The sequence below is a fragment of the Podarcis muralis genome, chromosome 17 (assembly GCF_964188315.1).
Source record: "Podarcis muralis chromosome 17, rPodMur119.hap1.1, whole genome shotgun sequence".
NCBI lineage: Eukaryota > Metazoa > Chordata > Lepidosauria > Squamata > Lacertidae > Podarcis > Podarcis muralis.
In genome coordinates, this window is record NC_135671.1 from 34,608,327 (window position 1) to 34,626,639 (window position 18,313).

General features: G+C 47.3%; 1 protein-coding gene across 3 annotated transcripts in view; it reads right to left on the reverse strand.

Annotated features, from left to right (window-relative positions):
* Window positions 1–18,313, reverse strand: part of CC2D1A (coiled-coil and C2 domain containing 1A) — a 51,584-nt gene that overhangs the window by 2,319 nt on the left and 30,952 nt on the right. For 2 of the 3 annotated variants that reach the window (XM_077921497.1, XM_077921498.1), the window contains exons 19-29: window positions 18,069–18,142; window positions 15,371–15,429; window positions 14,528–14,579; window positions 11,936–12,035; window positions 10,803–10,893; window positions 8,694–8,825; window positions 6,864–6,919; window positions 4,074–4,140; window positions 2,497–2,623; window positions 1,533–1,609; window positions 1,304–1,351 (exon numbers count right to left, since the gene is read on the reverse strand). In XM_077921497.1, the coding sequence (XP_077777623.1) occupies window positions 1,304–1,351; window positions 1,533–1,609; window positions 2,497–2,623; window positions 4,074–4,140; window positions 6,864–6,919; window positions 8,694–8,825; window positions 10,803–10,893; window positions 11,936–12,035; window positions 14,528–14,579; window positions 15,371–15,429; window positions 18,069–18,142 (883 nt within the window). Of the gene's footprint in view, window positions 1–1,303; window positions 1,352–1,532; window positions 1,610–2,496; window positions 2,624–4,073; window positions 4,141–4,335; window positions 5,732–6,863; window positions 6,920–8,693; window positions 8,826–10,802; window positions 10,894–11,935; window positions 12,036–14,527; window positions 14,580–15,370; window positions 15,430–18,068; window positions 18,143–18,313 lie in introns of those variants that run through there. The other variant, XM_077921499.1, reaches the window with a different exon arrangement.

The window sequence follows — 18,313 nt, forward strand, 5'->3', positions numbered from 1 at the left end:
AGGGATGGCGGGAGCTGTAGGCCAGCAACACCTGGAAGACCACAGGACCCCCAGCCTTGGCACCAAGAGCACCATTGATTGATTCTGGACATTTATAGATTGCCCCCTCATCAAATTTCCAGGGTGGGCCACAGAAAAAGAAAGCAAAGCTGCATACTGTTGAGTAACAAGCAGCTAATAAGTCTAATTAATCATCATAAGCTGCCGCCCAGAGCTTCTTGGAGGAAAGGGGGTGAATATATGAAGCAAATCAATAAAAACAGTGAATGTTGCAATGCAGATCTCAAAGCAGCATAACAAAACAACAACGACAGTATCCAATTAAAACCAAGAAGCTTAGAACAATAAGATGCCAAAGAGACAACAGCATCCTAGGTGCCAGGAGCTCCGTCTGGGAAGAGCACACTAACACTGGGGGGCCACTACGGAAAAGGCCTTTCTCCCTTTACTTCCCATGGCAGTGGCACCCATAGAAGATCTTAATATACAGGTACACATGGAGATAGGTGGTGGATCCCGTAAGCCACCTGGTCCTAAGCTGTCAAGGGCTTTAAAATGAGCACATTCAAGTCATGCAGTCATTAACATTGGGAGAGGCAGAGGAAGCATTCTGAATCATGAGGATCTAGGCCTACAGAGAGAGACAACAGAAGGGGGAACAGGGCGCCTCAGTCCACAGAGCACTCTGCCCAAAAGCAATTTGGGAAACGAACCACCTAGAGAGGCGGCAGCACCAAACAAGCCAGAAAGTTCCAGCTGTGTGCTGCTGCAGGTGCTGAATTGGACGGCACTGCTTAAAATCATTCCAGAAAGCTCTCCCAGGGCTCGTCCAGACTTTCTGTTGCACCATGCTTTGCAGGCACAGGTTCGCTCTTTAAAACTCTTTGTTCAAGCGATTTTCTTTTTTGTCCAGGCATTTCCTCTGGGGAAATCCACATTTTACTGCTGAATTGGAGCAAGTGGCAATGGAGTTTTCTGCAGATTGCCACTTGCTCCAATGCAGCAGGAAAATGTGGGTTTTCCTGGGGAAAGCGCCGGGACAAAAATAAAAAAACAAACCATAAATGCTCGGACACGGAGGTTTAAATCCCAGACCTGTGCCTAGAAACATGGCAGAAAAGGCAGTCTGGATGAGCCCTCAGTCACCCTACAAAAGACCAGGGGATCCATGAAGGCAGGACCAGTCTGGGAAAAGCTCCTCTGGTCCCCACGACTGACTCATTCAGCCTGCTTTGTCTATTCTAGTGGGAGGTGACTGGGTGAGAACAGCAGAAATAACAGCTTGCATAACAAGCACACTCACCTCGCCCTCAACCAGATTGCGCTTGTAAAGGGCATCCTTGGCTGCATCCTGCCAAATAAACACACACAGCAGGCAGTTAAGTAGATACAGAGGCTCTCGTTGCACCAGGCAGGGTGCTCCTTTAAGCAGGCAGGCACTGGTGCAACCAAGAGGCTTTAAAAAGGGGATCTGAGGTCTTTGCTCCCCCACCCCATCTAGAAGTAAAATAGAGGGGACTGAGAAACCATACCCGCTTTCCTTCACTGCCAAGGCGCCGTGCTGCCTCTGTATACCACTGCTGGTACCGCTCCAATTGGGTCAGGTATTCTGTGAAGTAAAGATCAGACATGACTAAGGAACAGCTCCGGTGTCCAACTGCATCCCCTTCACCTCCAACCCCAGAGGTTGGGACTCTGCCTCCTTTCTTGTCATGCAGTTTTGAGAAAGCTAAATAATTAATATTCCAAGGGCTTACAGACACCGAGAGACGCAATCACAAACTGCTGAGATCAAGATCTGTCAATCTAACAAATTGTATGCTTTTTAAAAAATTATTCCATTGTATCCATCCCTGCCAAGATATCTGGTAGATTTGCTAAATGTTAAAATGAGGGTAGTCTTTGCCCAGGCAAGACTAAATGTCCTTCCGTTAGCAGATTGGACGGGCCGACATAAAGGAATTCCTAAGGAGGATAGAATTTGCGGCTGCAACTCTGTGTCAATAGAAGACATAACTCATGTACTCCTTCAATGCCCTTTTTATAATGACCTTAGAAACAATTACATCCACCCATTGTTGAGATGGCAGAAGGGAAGGACATCTCTTGCAAAGACCTGTTATTTGTTGTCTGATGTAGAGAGGGATATATCCTTTAGAACATCCAAATTTCTTTCCAAGGCTTTACAAATTCGTGTAATAAAACTTAAAGGGGGAGGGGGGGGAATGAGAAATGATTTATCTTGTAGAAGTCGGGGAGCAGAAATGCAAACCACTGTTATTAGCAGTATTCTTATTCTTGTTATTTTCATGTGTGCAACGACTGCTCGCTAAACACAATAAATCAAACTGCACTGAACCCCCCTCAATGAGCACTTCCTGCTAAGGCAATTTAACACACCAATTCAATATGAACCGTCAGAGAAAGGGGGGAAATATTCACTTGCCCAAGCATTGGGAATGGGGCCTTTGTGGCTGGGCTTTCATCGCAAAGTACCTTTCATGACTGCAGGGCCTCCGTGCTGAAGCTGGGACTTCTGCCACTGGATCATCCGTATAACGTTCTGGTGCTGCTCCACTAGGTCGTTAGGAGGTCGTTGGCCAACTTGTTTGTATCCTGCCATCTGCCAATAAAGGAAGGAGGGTTTGTGTACGTTCTCAGGGAAAGGACAGAGCACTCAACTTCGGGGGTAAGAAGTGGACCTTCTGGGACTAAGTTCTGTCTGGCTGACAAGTGCATGCACAGGCTGGGAAAGGGCTTTTCCAGGGCCACAGCAACTGTGAGCAGCACACCTGAACAGGTGACTAAGAGAGAGGTGATCACCTGAGAGATCCGGTCACATAAACACAGAAGGAAGGCAAGACTTCACCACATGAGTTTGCCACACAACACTTCTCTTTTAAATTGGCAGAGACCTCGGGGGGGGGACTCCTTCTGCAGAATGAAATTAAAGGCCAGATTCCCCCCCCCTAAAATAAAAAGGTAGTTTATGAAGCAGAAGCAGGCAAAAATAGCCCAGAGAGAGCAAAATACAAGATTCTTCCAGTCGACTGCCCTTTTAGTTGTTTGTTACCCAGCCGAGACAGGAATGCCAAGCAGGGCCCAAGGGTTATGAGGGTTGGGAAGAAGACATCATTTTAGGTCATTTTGAAAGGGCATCACTCACACATTCCCTAGAGATTTGTCTTGTCCAACCTTGGGTGTTTTTGCTGTACTGTAACACTTCAGCAGACTACTGCACTACTAAGGTAAGCAGATTTTAAAATCATAAGCATTATACGCTGCCCTAAGGAAGCACAGCTGAGACAGGGCTGAGATTTCTGACTGAGCTTCCTGCCCCTCCTCCAACCATTAGCTTTGTAAGTCAGACATTCCTAGTGCCTTCAGCCCAAGTACAAAATGTCTCAGTCAGTTTGCAGGAGTCAAGATTCAATGTTTGCTTGCAGTTTTGCTCCCAGCAACCTAGTGCCTTGTTCTTTTGAGGGACAATGAACACAACTGTTCAAAATGTAAGACATACCAGTGTCTCACTTGTCAAACTTGGGTCTCCTGTTTCCTCCCATCCTTTCGTTGTCCATTGCACATTCTCAAGATTTGTCTGCAAGCACCTTGAGGTGGAAGGGACGTGTGTGCCACTGTGGGTTAAACCATAGAGCCTAGGACTTGCTGATCAGAAGGTCGGCGGTTCGAATCCCCGTGACGGGGTGAGCTCCCGTTGCTCGGTCCCAGCTCCTGCCAACCTAGCAGTTTGAAAGCACGTCAAAGTGCAAGTAGATAAATAGGTACTGCTCTGGCAGGAAGGTAAATGGCGTTTCCATGTGCTGCTCTGGTTCGCCAGAAGCGGCTTAGTCATGCTGGCCACATGACCCGGAAGCTGTACGCCGGCTCCCTCAGCCAATAAAGTGAGATGAGCGCAGCAACCCCAGAGTCGGCTGCGACTGGACCTAATGGTCAGGGGTCCCTTTACCTTCACTTTGAGGTGGGGGCCTGCCTTTTGGCCAATGTTACGCTAAAGCACCATGTTTACAGAGATGCTGGAATTAGTAACTACTGCCCTGCTAAACATTACTGACCTTTTTCTCCAGCCTCTCCTTGTCAAAAGCGAGGACATTGAAGCTGTGCAGAGTGCAGACAGGCTTGCTGCAAGGAAAGAAAGTGCAGCCTGGTTAACCTCAGAAGAGGCCAGCAACAGAAACACAGCATGGAGAATGAGGCAAAGGCAAGCAGGCAGCCGCCATCTGGAGAAGCAGATATGGATTGTGTGTGTGCCTGGCAACTTCATGCCCAAGCAACAAGCACGGCTGACTCCTGCCAAGGCGGGGGGGGGGGGCAAGAACCAGGCACATCAGCTGCAGCAGAGCCCCCTAGCTTGGGGACCAGAGTTTGGCAGGCAAGCAGACAGAATTGCTGCCCAGGATCCCTCAGGTTCTAGATTCAGGACCTGCTGTGGGTTTCTTCCTGACAGCCCTGAGAGAAAAGGCAGCCCAGCACGCCCACAGGGACACTCCTGATCAGACCTGTTGGCAGGGAGCGTGCTAATTTCTCATTTGCTAGAATGCCAGAAGACAGGTTTTAAAGGACCACAAGAGCAAGATGAATGGGGGTGGGTTGGGTTTGAAGGTTGACTGGCCAAAGGAGCGAGGAAAGCTCTGAAGTTTCATGCCCGGTGCTGTTTCTCGTGTTGTTCTCAACCCAGGACAGACAAATCCAGTCTGGTAAACAGCTACATGGCAGATTTGAGGCAAGAGAGAAACTCTTTTCATTTGGAGGGAAACCTTGCATTCAGAACAAGAGAACCTTCCAGGCATGCATTCTGCCTTACACCTTGGCCTCAGCACCCCCCTTTTCCTTTCACAATGCCTCCAATCGCATTCAGGAATCTTCCTTGCTAGCCGGTTGGTTCCGACTTCTCTCCCATCTTGGGTCCTACCCCTGGGAACATGAAACTCTGCCCTTGTTGCAAAGCCTGCACAATGCCCTATTGCTGTTCTGCCTGTTCCTCATGCTCTTTGTTTCTCAACCCTACAGGAAATGCCAGGCTGTTATCAGACCAAAAATCTATCCTGCTAGATTTCCTGTTTGTTTTGAGTGGTGCCATCCAGATTGCACAGTTTCACAAGAAAGGCACGGTCTATCCAGGCCGCTCTTGAATGCCAGTTCGAGATATCTTTCTCTCTCCCTGCTCCTCCAGTTACAGGAGAGGCTCTGCTTCTGCCTATGGCTAACTGGGAGGAGGCCCTACCATGAGAAAAGTTAGGAAACTGTCTCAACCCATTGATTCAGGGCATCATTATCAGAGCGGGAGACAAACCCATCTGTAGTATGTGGCACAATCCACCTTCATGCCCTCCTGCGCGGGCCCCACAGAATGGGACCTGAAAGAGGCACAGCAGTCTCCCATGTTACTCGATGGAAAAGGAGGTGTCCTTTGGATCTCCTGCCTCAGGCACCAAAATATCTTGGGTTGGCTCTGGGCTCATTATTCACCGTGCAAAATTGCACCTGTTCTTTCGAAGCTTTAACTACTTTGCCTTGCTGCCAATTGCCACAAAACCTTTTGTGCCCATACAACCTCCCAGAGCTCTTTGCCCTCACTAGTTGTCCTACATTTCTTTTCTTGTCCAGAGCCGGCAGAAGCAAACCATTCTCTGTGCAAGGGAGCATTCGAGGCCTGAGAGAAGGAAGGTCCAATCAGAGCTGGCTTGGCTACAGCAGGGAGCAGATGGATGTTCTGGAAGGGAAATTAGAAGAGACCATCAACAGCCACTGGCAGAGCAAAAGGTGCTGGGCTGGACACCTGCCTCTGTGCACACCATCCAACTGTCCATCATGCTCCCTTAACAAGGAATTCAAATATCAAAAACCCTACGCGGTGGTGTGGTTTGGTGGGCAAAGCACTGGACAAATCTGGGAGACTTGCTTATGGGCTTCTCAAAGGCATCTATCTATCTGGCTGGCCCTTGTGGCAAAGAGGATGCTGAATTTGTTAGGGCTTTGTCTGATCCAGCAGCAAGGCTCTTCTCATGCTTTGTCTCAGCCACTGACTCATTGTGTGGCCTTGAACAAACTTCTTCACTTACTGCCTCTGTTCTCTACTGTACAGAAGGTAGATGAGGCTTGGAGCTTCCCCTGCCCTGTGTGCAAACTTTAGAACTGGTTTGGTTCTTATACACTCTCCTAACGCACTAAGGGCCTATGCTCCATTACAAAACCCTCACAAGAAGTTACATTGCCACTTTTGACAACTTGGGCTATTCAATTCCTGTTCATTCACAAGTCTCAGAAGCCAAGAATGATGCAGCATATCTGTATGGTCACGGCAAGCTGTCTCCTCAGCAGAATTGCTATTTGACGGAGGCCTTTCTATTAGAAAGTCAGACCAATATCATGCAGCGTTACGCAGTCAGGAGAGCAGAATTGATCCATGAGGTGCAATCCACCAGGAAGGTCTTCTGCACAAGTTAAAACAAAAATGAGCTACTACTAGGCTCTTGGACAATTCCCATTCATTCATTCTTCCTTTGGTAAAATAATACTCAGAGCAGCTTCCAAATAAAACCCACGTCAACAAGGCTTACGCAGGAGAACTTCCTGGTTAACTGTGACCTCCAGGTCAGATTGCCCTGTCCTTCCCCACCCTGCTGCCCCCAACAACACTCAAAAGCAGCCCCCTGAAGCAGGCACACCTGCCCTATTGCTTTTCTGTGAGATGCCTTGGGCCTTGCATTTGCCTTCTTGAGCCGAGAGCGAAGTAAGAAAAGAATGAAAAGGAGAGTGGAAGGACAGGAGTTAAGATTTCCCCACAGATTATGCATGGAGCTAACTCTCAGGAGACCCCAGCAAAGGCACAAGAACATACATACCTACTGCCCACATCCTTCCCAGGAGGTATTGCCAGCTTGGGTTTGGGAAGAGCAACCTGGGTGGAGAAAACAAATACTGTTTTACTCCTGTATGTCTGGCATAGCCACATTTATTTCAACAATACAAGACTGGTCAAGGTTTTCAGCCCACTTTCCAGAGGCGGGGGGGGGAGCTGACAGCAGAGACCAGGACATGATCAGGGTTATGAGCATGCCAAACAATTCTATGAAAGTGTAGAAAAGTCATAGCACATGGTATTGCCTACAGAGTTTGGCTCCCTAAGAATCTCAGCTTTCATTTGGGTGGGGGAGCAAGCCCTTAGGAATTGTGAAGACCTAGCTGAAACTGTGTGGGACACACTGGGCTAGTGATTTTGGCTATAATATCCAACTCTCATCTTGGGAAAAGTTGTGGAGAGAAGAAATAAAATTTACAGCATGCTGTGCGTTGAAAGAAATTCACATGAAAGTGATGTACTGTTGGTATCTAACACCAAGTAAGATTGCAGAAATGTATAAAACTAAATCAAATATGTGTTGGAAATGTAAAGAGAAAGAAGGTACTTTTTCCCATATGTGGTGGTCATGTTGTAAGGTAAACAGCGTCTGGGAAATGATTTATAATGAATTAAAGAAAATGTTAAAAAATACATTTGTTAAAAAACCAGAAGCCTTTCTTTTAGGTTTAATAGGGGAAGAAGTAGCAAGAGAAGATAAACGACTTTTTATGTATGCAACGACGGCAGCGAGAATGCTACTGGGAAGAAGAAGCATTACCAACAAAGGAAGAATGGCAAACGAAATTGATGGATCATGCAGAAATGGCAAAACTGAGGGGGAAGACCAGAAACCAAGAAGATTAAGTATTTACTAGAGACTGGAGTAAATTCGTAGTTTACTTGAGAAAACCCCTGTAAGCTGTTAAAAACATTGGTAGTGTTGTAATGACATTTGTAATGTGAAATTGACTGTGATAAAATAGGGATACGTAATAGTTGGAAAAATTCTAATATGCAAAAAAATAATAATTTAAATTTAAGAACCAATGGGAGGAAGGGGCGGAAGTCCGAAGGTTCAGGGAACCTTGTAACTGGATATATGTGAAAGATAACATGTATAAAAATGTGAAAACTAATAAAAATTTCTTATTTTTTAAAAAAAGAAACTGTGTGGGACAATGGCTGGTGAAATCTGAGGGGTCAGAGATTGGGATGTCAGTGCTCTGCATAATTCCTTGCCTCACCTTACCAGCAAACTCAGAATAAAACATGCAAAATAGTTGACGAACGCAAAATAAATTACTTAAAACAAAACATTTGCCAAATTTGTCCAGGCTGCAAATTGCCCTCCCCCCCTCGTTTAATATATTTTTTAAGCAGACAGTATGCACAGGGCTGGACAATCATCTGCCTCTTCCCATCACAATATGCTGCTCCTGTGGGCAGGAAACCAGCCTCTGAATAGCAACAATTGCTGGAGACATTTCAAGCCCCGCTTAGTCATTAGCCACGCTTCTGGCCCACATCCATTTCTGAAGAAACCAAAGTTTGGACTCTGGTAACACAGCTGAAATTCATTTCTCAGAAAGAAAACTGAGCCGCAGAAACGAGGTGACGGAAGGGGCACAGGAGGCTGGATACCCTCTAGGATGAGCACCAACCACAGATTCCATATGGTTCATATTCTTGCCAGCCTCAGCTGAGCAAGGGCTTGGGCGCAGGGCCAGAACCTTTGCAAAGCCGCGCTCAGAAAAACTTTTCGGGTGCCACCCAGACCAGCTTTGCTCTCGATGGAAAGCTCCTGGGACACAGAGAACAGCTTGGCTCTTACTGGTGGCATCGTGAGGGGGTCAATGACCAGCCACTTCTCCGTCGTCGTCTCCAGTTGCTGGGAGGTCAGCGGCTCTCTCAGACGCACAATGACTTCCAACTTGCCCCCTGTGGGCCGCCGACCATCCAAAAGCTAGGCAGAGAAAAGAAAAAGAGAGAGGCGCCCCAATTAGTGTGAAGCCACAACGCTCCGAACTTCTTCCCCGCCAGCACCGAATGCGTCCCGCTCATGGTTCACACTTGTCAATCTGTACGGCAGAACGATGCAGCCTGTTCCTTTTGGCCCTCGGGGTGCTCAGGGAGGAGCTGGCATCTCTGTCTTTTCGACTACGTGGCAGATGGCAAACCAAAGCCTGGAGAAACTGCTCTCTCAAGTTCCACAGGGAGGCTGGCTGAGCAGGCAGCGAAGGCTAGTTCAGAACTCTAATCCAGGCCACTCATTTAAAAAGGTAAAGGTACCCCTGCCCGTACGGGCCAGTCTTGACAGACTCTAGGGTTGTGCGCCCATCTCACTCAAGAGGCCGGGGGCCAGCGCTGTCCGGAGACACTTCCGGGTCACGTGGCCAGCGTGACGAAGCTGCTCTGGCAAGCCAGAGCCGCACACGGAAACGCCGTTTACCTTCCCGCTAGTAAGCGGTCCCTATTTATCTACTTGCACCTGGGGGTGCTTTCGAACTGCTAGGTTGGCAGGCGCTGGGACCGAACGACGGGAGCGCACCCCGCCGCGGGGATTCGAACCGCCGACCTTTCGATCGGCAAGCCCTATGCGCTGAGGCTTTTACCCACAGCGCCACCCGCGTCCCCTGCCACTCACTTAGTCACAATCATATAGAGGTGCATATGGAGTTACAGTGAGGGGGGAAAAGTATCCCCTGCTAAATTTGCCCGTTTGTCCTCTGACGAAGAAATGACCAGTCCATAATTTTAATGGTAGGTTTACTGTAGCTGTGAGAGACAGAATAACAACAGGAAAACCCCCAGAAACCCAGAAGACAAAAGTCAGAGATTGATGTGGGGTTTTCCTGTTGTTATTCTGTCTCTCACAGCTACAATAATCCTACCATAAAAAATATGGACTGGTCATTTCTTCGTCAGGGGGCAAACGGGCAAATTTAGCAGGGGATCAAATACTTTCCCCCCTCACTGTAAACAACAACAACAACAACAACAACAACATTTAGAAAGATCAACATTCCTGAAGTCCTCCACTTCTGAAAAATGCAACTGGGCCTTGAAATGTTTTTGAGGTGATGGGTTTTTGGTGGATGTGTGGATACCTCCCTTAGCAGCTAATTGCATTGGTGGTGTGAATGTCTGTCAATTCCTCAGGAGGAATGTTTTTAGCAGTTATCATCTCAGGAAGATCTTCAAAATGGGACCTTATCCAAAAGCCTGCCTGCTGTCAGCTACTTAGAGCATTCTGCAAATGCAATATTTGTGTGTGTGCTATATGGGGGTTTTTTTTGTAATCCTCGTTGAAATGTTCAGTTGCCAATCCTCATGATAGCTTGTTTACTTTCTTCCAAACTTATTCTCATTAATAAACTGTTGTCACAGTCCTTTTAGCACTTTTTGTGGCCGTTATATAGAACTGTGGCCTTGCCCGTGATTTCACATTTAATTTCAGTACATAAGGCACTCCTGATGCCCTGATGCAACAGGGATGCTGAAATGGGTGTGACGCTCCCCAAGACATGCTGAGCCCAAGGCCTTGAAAGCCAGAGACATTTCTTCCAGCAAGCATCACAAAGGCATGGTCTGCGGTGAAAGCAAATGTCTGATTTCACTCTAGCCTCTCTCAGTTCTGCTAGAGCAGGGGCCAGTCCACTGTATCTCAGACCTTGTTGGGGGGACAGACTATATTTTTTTTTGGGGGGGGGGAATGAACGGATTCCTATGCCCCACAAATAACCCAGAGATGCATTTTAAATAAAAGCACACATTCTACTCATGTAAAAACATGCTGATTCCCGGACCGTCTGAGGGCCGGATTTAGAAGGCGATTGGGCTGGATCCGGCCCCCGGGCCTTAGTTTGCCTACCCATGTGCTAGAAGGCTTGGTTTTACATGCACATCATGTCTGAGAAGAAAGGGAAGGATTCAGGCTTACCTCCAGAATCTCCCGAAGCTCACAAGCTGTCTCCAGTGCATCCAACTTCAATTGTGCAGTTCCAACTACGCGGTCAGTTTTGAACAGCCCTCTGGAGAGAAAATGGAAGTATTAGACTGATGACCTCATTCAGAGAGTCACAAATTTCATTCTCCTCTTACTTGCTCCCTTTCAATAAAACTAACACTTAGCCTTTTCAAAATAACCATACCACAAGAACTGCTGCAGCAGAGTCTCCCCAACATTCCTGTAGTAAAACTACTCATAGCTTGGATGCCTCTTTTCAGCTTAGTTATGGCTTTGAGTACATGTGGATCTGAGCTATACGTTGCCCACCTGTCTTGCCTGTGTGTGTCAATGAACCAACCTGAGTTTCTTCCTCCCATTACAAACATTTCCCAATCTCACATCTTGGGTTTTCTACTAATGTCCTGCCACCACCACATTATAGAAGTGAGACGTGGAAGATGTACCTTGTGTGGAATGAAAGCAACCTTGTCTCAATTGTTTTATCACTCTTTTGATAGCACTCTGAAGCCTGTTTCAGTTAGTGCCTCCTTGACCGCTAAATATCCTTCCATTCTCCTCCATATTTTTTGTGCTTCTGCCAATAGCCCTGAAAGAATGTGCAATCTCAGCACATTCACAGACACTAAGAACCAAACTACACATTACAAGAAACATCGTGAAATACATAACTGGGGCCTGCCATTTTACTTTCTTAAGAAAAAAAATCAAGGAAGGAGCAGGGGGCACGGATCATGACCACCATGTTAGGGAGGGAGGTGTATTCCTTTCCCCTGCATGCTTCCCCACCAAAAATCCCCAGCTCAAGCTACTTGCTTCCGAAGGTGTTATTTGACAGGACTATTCCAGAAGGAAGCACAGCGGTTATCCCAACAATATACTATTCTTCTGTGCTTCCTGCATTGCATATTAAAAATACATATGTCAGGTTTAATTAAAAGCTCAGCGATTTCATGGAAGTGTTGAAAACGCTCATATTAAAGCTCTCAGGCCACTCAGACATGCAGCTTCCATGTTGAAGGTGGCCCACCTCCAGTCAGTTTGACCACAGCAGGAAGGTCCCTATGGGTTTCTGCCAGTAACAGTCAAACCTCCATTTTGCTCACCCTTTATGGACGACTTCAAACTTGATGCCTTTTGTCTGGATGGCTCTCTTCAGCCCACGGTGCCCCCGATTAATAAACAGCTTGAACTTCTCTTGGAATTCTGCCAGAGGGAGATACCAAATGGGAAGGTTACTGGGCGGCAGGTGAGAGCCAAGAGCAATCATCACTGAAAGGAACAGTGGTGTAGTGGTTAAGAGCGGTAGTCTCGTAATCTGGGGAACCCGGTTCGCTCCTCCACCTGCAGCTGCTGGGTGACCTTGGGCCAGTCACACTTCTCTGAAGTCTCTCAGCCTCACTCACCTCACAGAGTGTTTGTTGTGGGGGAGGAAGGGAAAGGAGATTGTGAGCCGCTTTGAGACTCCTTCGGGTAGTGATAAAGCGGGGTATCAAATCCAAACTCCTTCTCCTCCTGGAGGAACTGGGGTCCCTGCAGTTTGCTTCAAGCACAGCCCCACAAAAGCTTGGGAGGGCTCAAATCCAACTCCTGAGCATTTACACAGTTGTTGTGCACCATTGATATGCCACTGTTCATCCCATCACAAACACCCTAGGTAAAAAAGATAAAAGGTAAAGGACCCAGGACGGTTAAGTCCAGTCAAAGGTGACTATGGGGTGCAGTGCTCATCTTGCTTTCAGGCCGAGGGGGCCGGCGTTTGTCCACAGACAGTTTTCTGGGTCATTTGACCAGCACGACTAAACCACTTCTGGTGCAATGGAACACCGTGACGGAAACCAGAGCGCACAGAAACGCTGTTTACCTTCCCGCTGCAGCGGTACCTATTTATCTATTTGCACTGGCGTGCTTTTGAACTGTTAGGTTGGCAGGAGCTGGGACAGAGCAACAGGAGCTCACCCCAGATTTCAGCCAACAGCCTTCTGATTGACAAGCGCAAGAGGCTCAGTGGTTTAGACCACAGCGCCACCCGCGTCCCTATGCAAGCACTCTATGCACTGGTAAAAGCAAATCGTGGCAGGATCAGGTTGTACAACATTGGCCATAGCAATGTTTCAGCAGAACAGCAAACCCCTCCATTTGCTTCTTGGTTCACCAGAAGCACTTACACTGAGACATCCAAAGACTGTGCAGTTCTGATGCTGTCACTGCTCCTTGCCATCAAATACCCTAAGATGTCAGTCAGGAGATTCTGTAGGAGGGAAAACCTGGCAGCTATCCTCACGCTTTTTCCAGCTTCCCCCAAATCATGCTTGCTGTTGCCAAGAAGGAAGTCTGTGCCACAATATACTCCACTAGAGACTTTTACCTTCAAACCTGTTTGCGCTGCAAGCTGTCATATTCACAGAAGCAACTTGCACATAAGGACTGAGAATATTCTCCACTAGAATCCAGGAGCCAATACTTCTTGAAACTAGCAATAGCCCAATGGAGCAAAAGGACCAACACTTTTCCTGATGATGCAGGCTTGCTACTAACAAGTCTTGCGGTATCTCTGGCTGCTGAGCCATCAAAAGTCCTGTTCTTCAACTGGTAGCCTGTAGCAGAGTTTCAGACTGCCAAGCTTCTGTGTCGACAAAAGAAGTCTATCCTCACCTGCTCTCCTCCCTGTAATTGTGTTTCCTTTGCTGTCCCCAGTAAAAGCCTGGCAAGGACATTTACTTCCAATACTGCACAGCTAGCTCAGTGCTTGGGACAAGGGAGGGCCTCAGAAAGCAGGCCGGTGATGAGGGTCTGGCATACCCAGACACAGAACTAAGGGACCAGCCCAGTATACCAGTGCTTCGTAGCTCTGTCCAGTATCTGACCTGCAGCATCTCCCTCTATCCCAGGTGTGGGGCTGTCCCTGTGACTAAGGGCTAGACCACATGCAGCACTGTATAGGTCACTTGGAAGCCAACCCTTTAAAAAAATATAATAGTATGCAAGTGTAGGGCAGGTTTAACTCTTCCCTCCCCAGCCACAATCCTGATATTCACCCCCCATCCTCCATTTGCCTTTCTGAAGCTAATGGTGGAGGGGATTTTATTAGGATAGGGCTGCCATACATGTGGCACTTTGTCCTGGATCTTAGTCAAGTCAATTGTAAAAGTGTGGGGTTTTTTTTGTTGTTAAAAGGAAAAAAGAAAAGGAGAAAAGCTCAACAATTTTGGGGAGTCCTCCTAAAAAAAAAAGGATTGCAGTAGGGGAGAGAATGGTTGAACCTCCCCTCCTTTGAAGGCTGCAGTTCCCCCTACAACCACACACAGCCTCTAGTACATTGGTACCTGGATTGTCGAACGGCTTGGCTCCCAAACAAATCGGCTCCCAAACACCACAAACCCGGAAGTAAGTGTTCCGGTTTGCGAATGTTCTTTGGAAGTCGAATGTCTGACATGGCTTCCGATTGGGCTCCTGCAGCCAATCAGAAGCTGTGCCTTGGTTTTCGAAGGCTTCTGGGAGTCGAACAGACTCCCGGAATGGATTAAGTTCGACAACCAAGGTACCACTGTATTAATTTTACTTACAAGAAACACAATACTGATGGGCTTCCTGGTAATGTGCTCAGTACTGCACATGTTTTGGCTCTGAAGCTGGCAGATGCTCCCCCCCCCCCCCTTCTTTCTAGCATGGCCTAAAGCTCACAAACATAAATTTACCGGGAGAGTTGGAATTCTTGATCACGTTGGTCTTGTCTTTCTGCGCTTCCTCCTGCAAATACAGAAATGTGAAAAGAAGCAATAAGAACCAGGCGCCTTACTGCCAGAGAACTGATTCGGAGCATTTCAAAGCAGACCCCACCACCGTCCTCAAAGCAGCTTCACGCATCAGGGTTTTTCGACACCTGCATTACAGGCAGCTGGCTATTGAAAAGGCAGTTTCAAATTGTTACAGTCATACCTTGGGATAAATATGCTTCAGGATAAGTATTTTTGGGTGCGCTCCACAGCGATCCGGAAGTAACGGAGTGTGTTACTTCTGGGTTTCGCTGTTTGCGCATGCGCAAACGGTCAAAATGACGCCACGCGCATGCGCGGAAGCAGTGAAACGCGACCCGCGCTGTCGCATCTTACATTCTGTTCAGGATGCAAACGGGGCTCCGGAACGGATCCCGTTCACATCCCGAGGTACCACTGTATTGTTATTTTTCTTTTTATTAAAATACCACCCCATATCCATAGATCTCAGGGCGGTTCACAACATAAATACAGTGGTACCTCGGGTTAAGTACTTAATTCGTTCCGGAGGTCCGTTCTTAACCTGAAACTGTTCTTAACCTGAAGCACCACTTTAGCTAACGCGGCCTCCTGCTGCCGCTGGAGCACGATTTCTGTTCTCATCCTGAAGCGAAGTTCTTAACCCAAGGTAATATTTCCGGGTTAGCAGAGTCTGTAACCTGAAGCATATGTAACCTGAAGCGTATGTAACCTGAGGTACCACTGTATACAAATGAAGGGGGAATGGATAATTAAAAGTTAACCTATGAAGCAGCCCAAACTCACCGCATTGGGATAGGGGAATTCAAAGCGGACAAAGGCATCCAGGTCATTCGGAGACATGCCTGAAGAAGGGAAAAACGAGAGTCAGGAAACCTTTTAGGTCAGAAATCTCAAAGCTAAAGGACAAGGAGGAGGGGCTGCTCTCAGAAGGCTCCACATGGAAATCGGCTCAGCCTGGTTCCTTGTATGCAGCCCTTGTAGCACCTGCAAAATCAGGTCTCTCCACAGAAGCCGGGGCACAAGTGTGGCCTTTGCAAGACTGCCTTGGCCTGCAGTGCCCTGGAAGTCAGCATGTGGGGCAACAGGCCAAGAAGTGGGCAATTCAGAGTAAAGAACACTCCTCAGAAACCACCTCCGGAACGAGTGTTTGCCTATATTACAAAATGAAAGGGGAGTGAGAGAGAAAGAACAGGCTTCCACAGAATTAAATTCACTCTCAAATCCAGTGACAGATGGGAAAGTGGGGATTTCACAGAATGGGTCAATAGAAAGGAGAGGTGAGAGGAGGGAGGAAGTGCCCTCCCCAATGCACACACACCTGTTTTGGGAGGTTGGAAGTACAGTGGTACCTTGCTTCTCAAATGCCTTGGTTCTCAAACAACTTGGAACCCAAACACTGGAAGTAAGTATTCTGGTTTGTGAACTTTTTTCAGAAGTCGAACATGCTCCGATTTGAGTGCCAAACTTCCGTTTTGAGTGTTACGCCGAGGTTTTTGCTATTTATTTTGTGTTTTTGTGGCTCTTTTTATGTATGTGTGACTGTGTGGAACCCAGTTCAGCTCCTGACTGACTGATTGTGTGTGTGACTGCAGTACATTGTTTATTGCTTTCATTTTATGGATTAATGTTCCTGTTAAATTGCTCTTTTAAGGGTTGTTTTTAAAAGTCTGGAACGGATTAATCCATTTTGCATTACTTTCTATGGGAAAGTGCGCCTTGGTTTTGGAACGGACTTCCAGAGCGGATTAAGTTTGAGAACCAAGGTACCACTGTACTCAAGAAGCACACAAGATCCCTTCCATGGCACCCTGGCTGAACACACGACTTAGGAAGGTGGTTGCAGAAGTGGTGGGGGCTGTGTGCTCCACACAGCCAGCTTCCCAGCTGGCACAGAAATGACCGGGAAGCGGGTGAGGGGGGGGGGGGAATGCAAGCTTTTCAAACAGGTTATTCTGATGCCCTGTCTCAGCCAACCACACATCCTGTCAGCTTCACACAGCAGCAGATCCTTGATCTCTCTATAATTTTTTCTCTCCCCTTCCTCTCCTACACAGGCTCTTTGCTACTCCAGTAACCAGATTTCTTCCAGTCTTCTCTTTCCTGATAGGCTCTTTACGAAGCAGCAAATACCTAAATCACTTTTTAAAACCTTTTAACTTATCGCACAATAATTTGCTCTGGGGCGTGCCTGCGAGGGCTTGGCTTGTAAATCAATAACAACAACAGGATACTCTTTCTGGCAGTGTTTCTGACGGCTACTGAAATTACAAGCAGGCAGGATCCAATCACTTTTTATGGGTTTTACTGTCATGTTATTATTGCTTTGATGCTGTTAGCTGCCCTTGAGTTTCCATTAGGAAAGAAAGGCAGGGTATAGACTGAATGAAGAAATGAATAAAATGAGGAGGAGGAGGACAATGATAGAGATACAGTCCTTTGTTCAGGATGCCAATCTGCAATGCTATTTTCAAAAGCCACGTTTCTTCCTCCACAGATAGGACAGTGTAATAGTGATTGGGATTAGCTCTGCTCACTTAGACAGTGGCTTCTGCCTTCCTCAATAACACACAGGGACCCAAACATATAAAATTGTAGGAAAAACAAAGAGGAATAAAAGTTCTTTAGCATGCTACAGAACAGACAGATACAGCTGGGGAGCTTGTGGGCCTCCAAATATTGTTGGACTCCAACTTCCATTAACCCCAGTCAACAGGGGATGATGGGCATTGTAGTCCAGCCATAACACCCATGAGATAGACACAGCAATGTTAAGAGGGACTTGGTTTTGCACTAGGACAGGACACAAAGAAATGAACTGGAGAGGGCAGGGCAGCCCTTTTGCACATTTCAGGGGAGGGGAGAATTCTTAATTTTGAGAATAAATGTTAGAATCGTCTTGCTGGATCAGGCTCAACTATCCCTCTAGCCCAGTGTTTTCGCCTTCAATAAGGCCCTGTCAGATGTTGCTAGGAAATTCACAAGCAGGGCATTAAAGACAGCCCCCCCCCCCCGTTGTTTGTTGTCCCCTTCATCTGGTAAACAGAAACCATTTGCTGCTCTGAACAAAAAAAGTCCCATTGGCATAATACTTTGCATAACTAGTTAGGGGACATAAACAAGAGAAAGGGAAACATCGCATCCCTTCTGCCAAAAGAAACAATTGTCAATGACTTTGGGAACTCTTCACCATACTTGTTCTAGCAGGCACCTAACCTTCCTCTGCCCACCCCGCCTCCCCCCAGTTTGGCTTTAGACCAGAGAAAGGGGACCTTCGAACCTCCAGATGTTGCTGAACTTCAGCTCCCAGCCAGCATGACCAATGGCCAGGGGTGAAGGGAGCAGCAGCTCAGCAATACCTGGGGAGTCACAGGCTCCCCCATCCCAACTGCTTTGTCCAACTTGCAAGTAATAGTGGCAACAGGCATAGCAACTCCCACCCCCAAATTACGTTTTCAGAAACGGAAGCCGTTTCCTGCATTACCTGGAGGAGCTGGCAGGTTGATTCCTTTCACGACAGAAAGAACCATGTCGTTGCTGTTCAATTCTGGGAAAATCCTGCGAGGGGGGAAAGGAGAGGGCCAGCTTCAACTGAGGTGCCAGGATCTTACCATCACCAAACAAAGCGTCCGACTCCACCCACCTATTCCTACCATTCCAAAAAGAACACTCTGAAAGGCTTCACATCTGTCTCTCTCTCACACACATATAAACATACACACCCTGGGT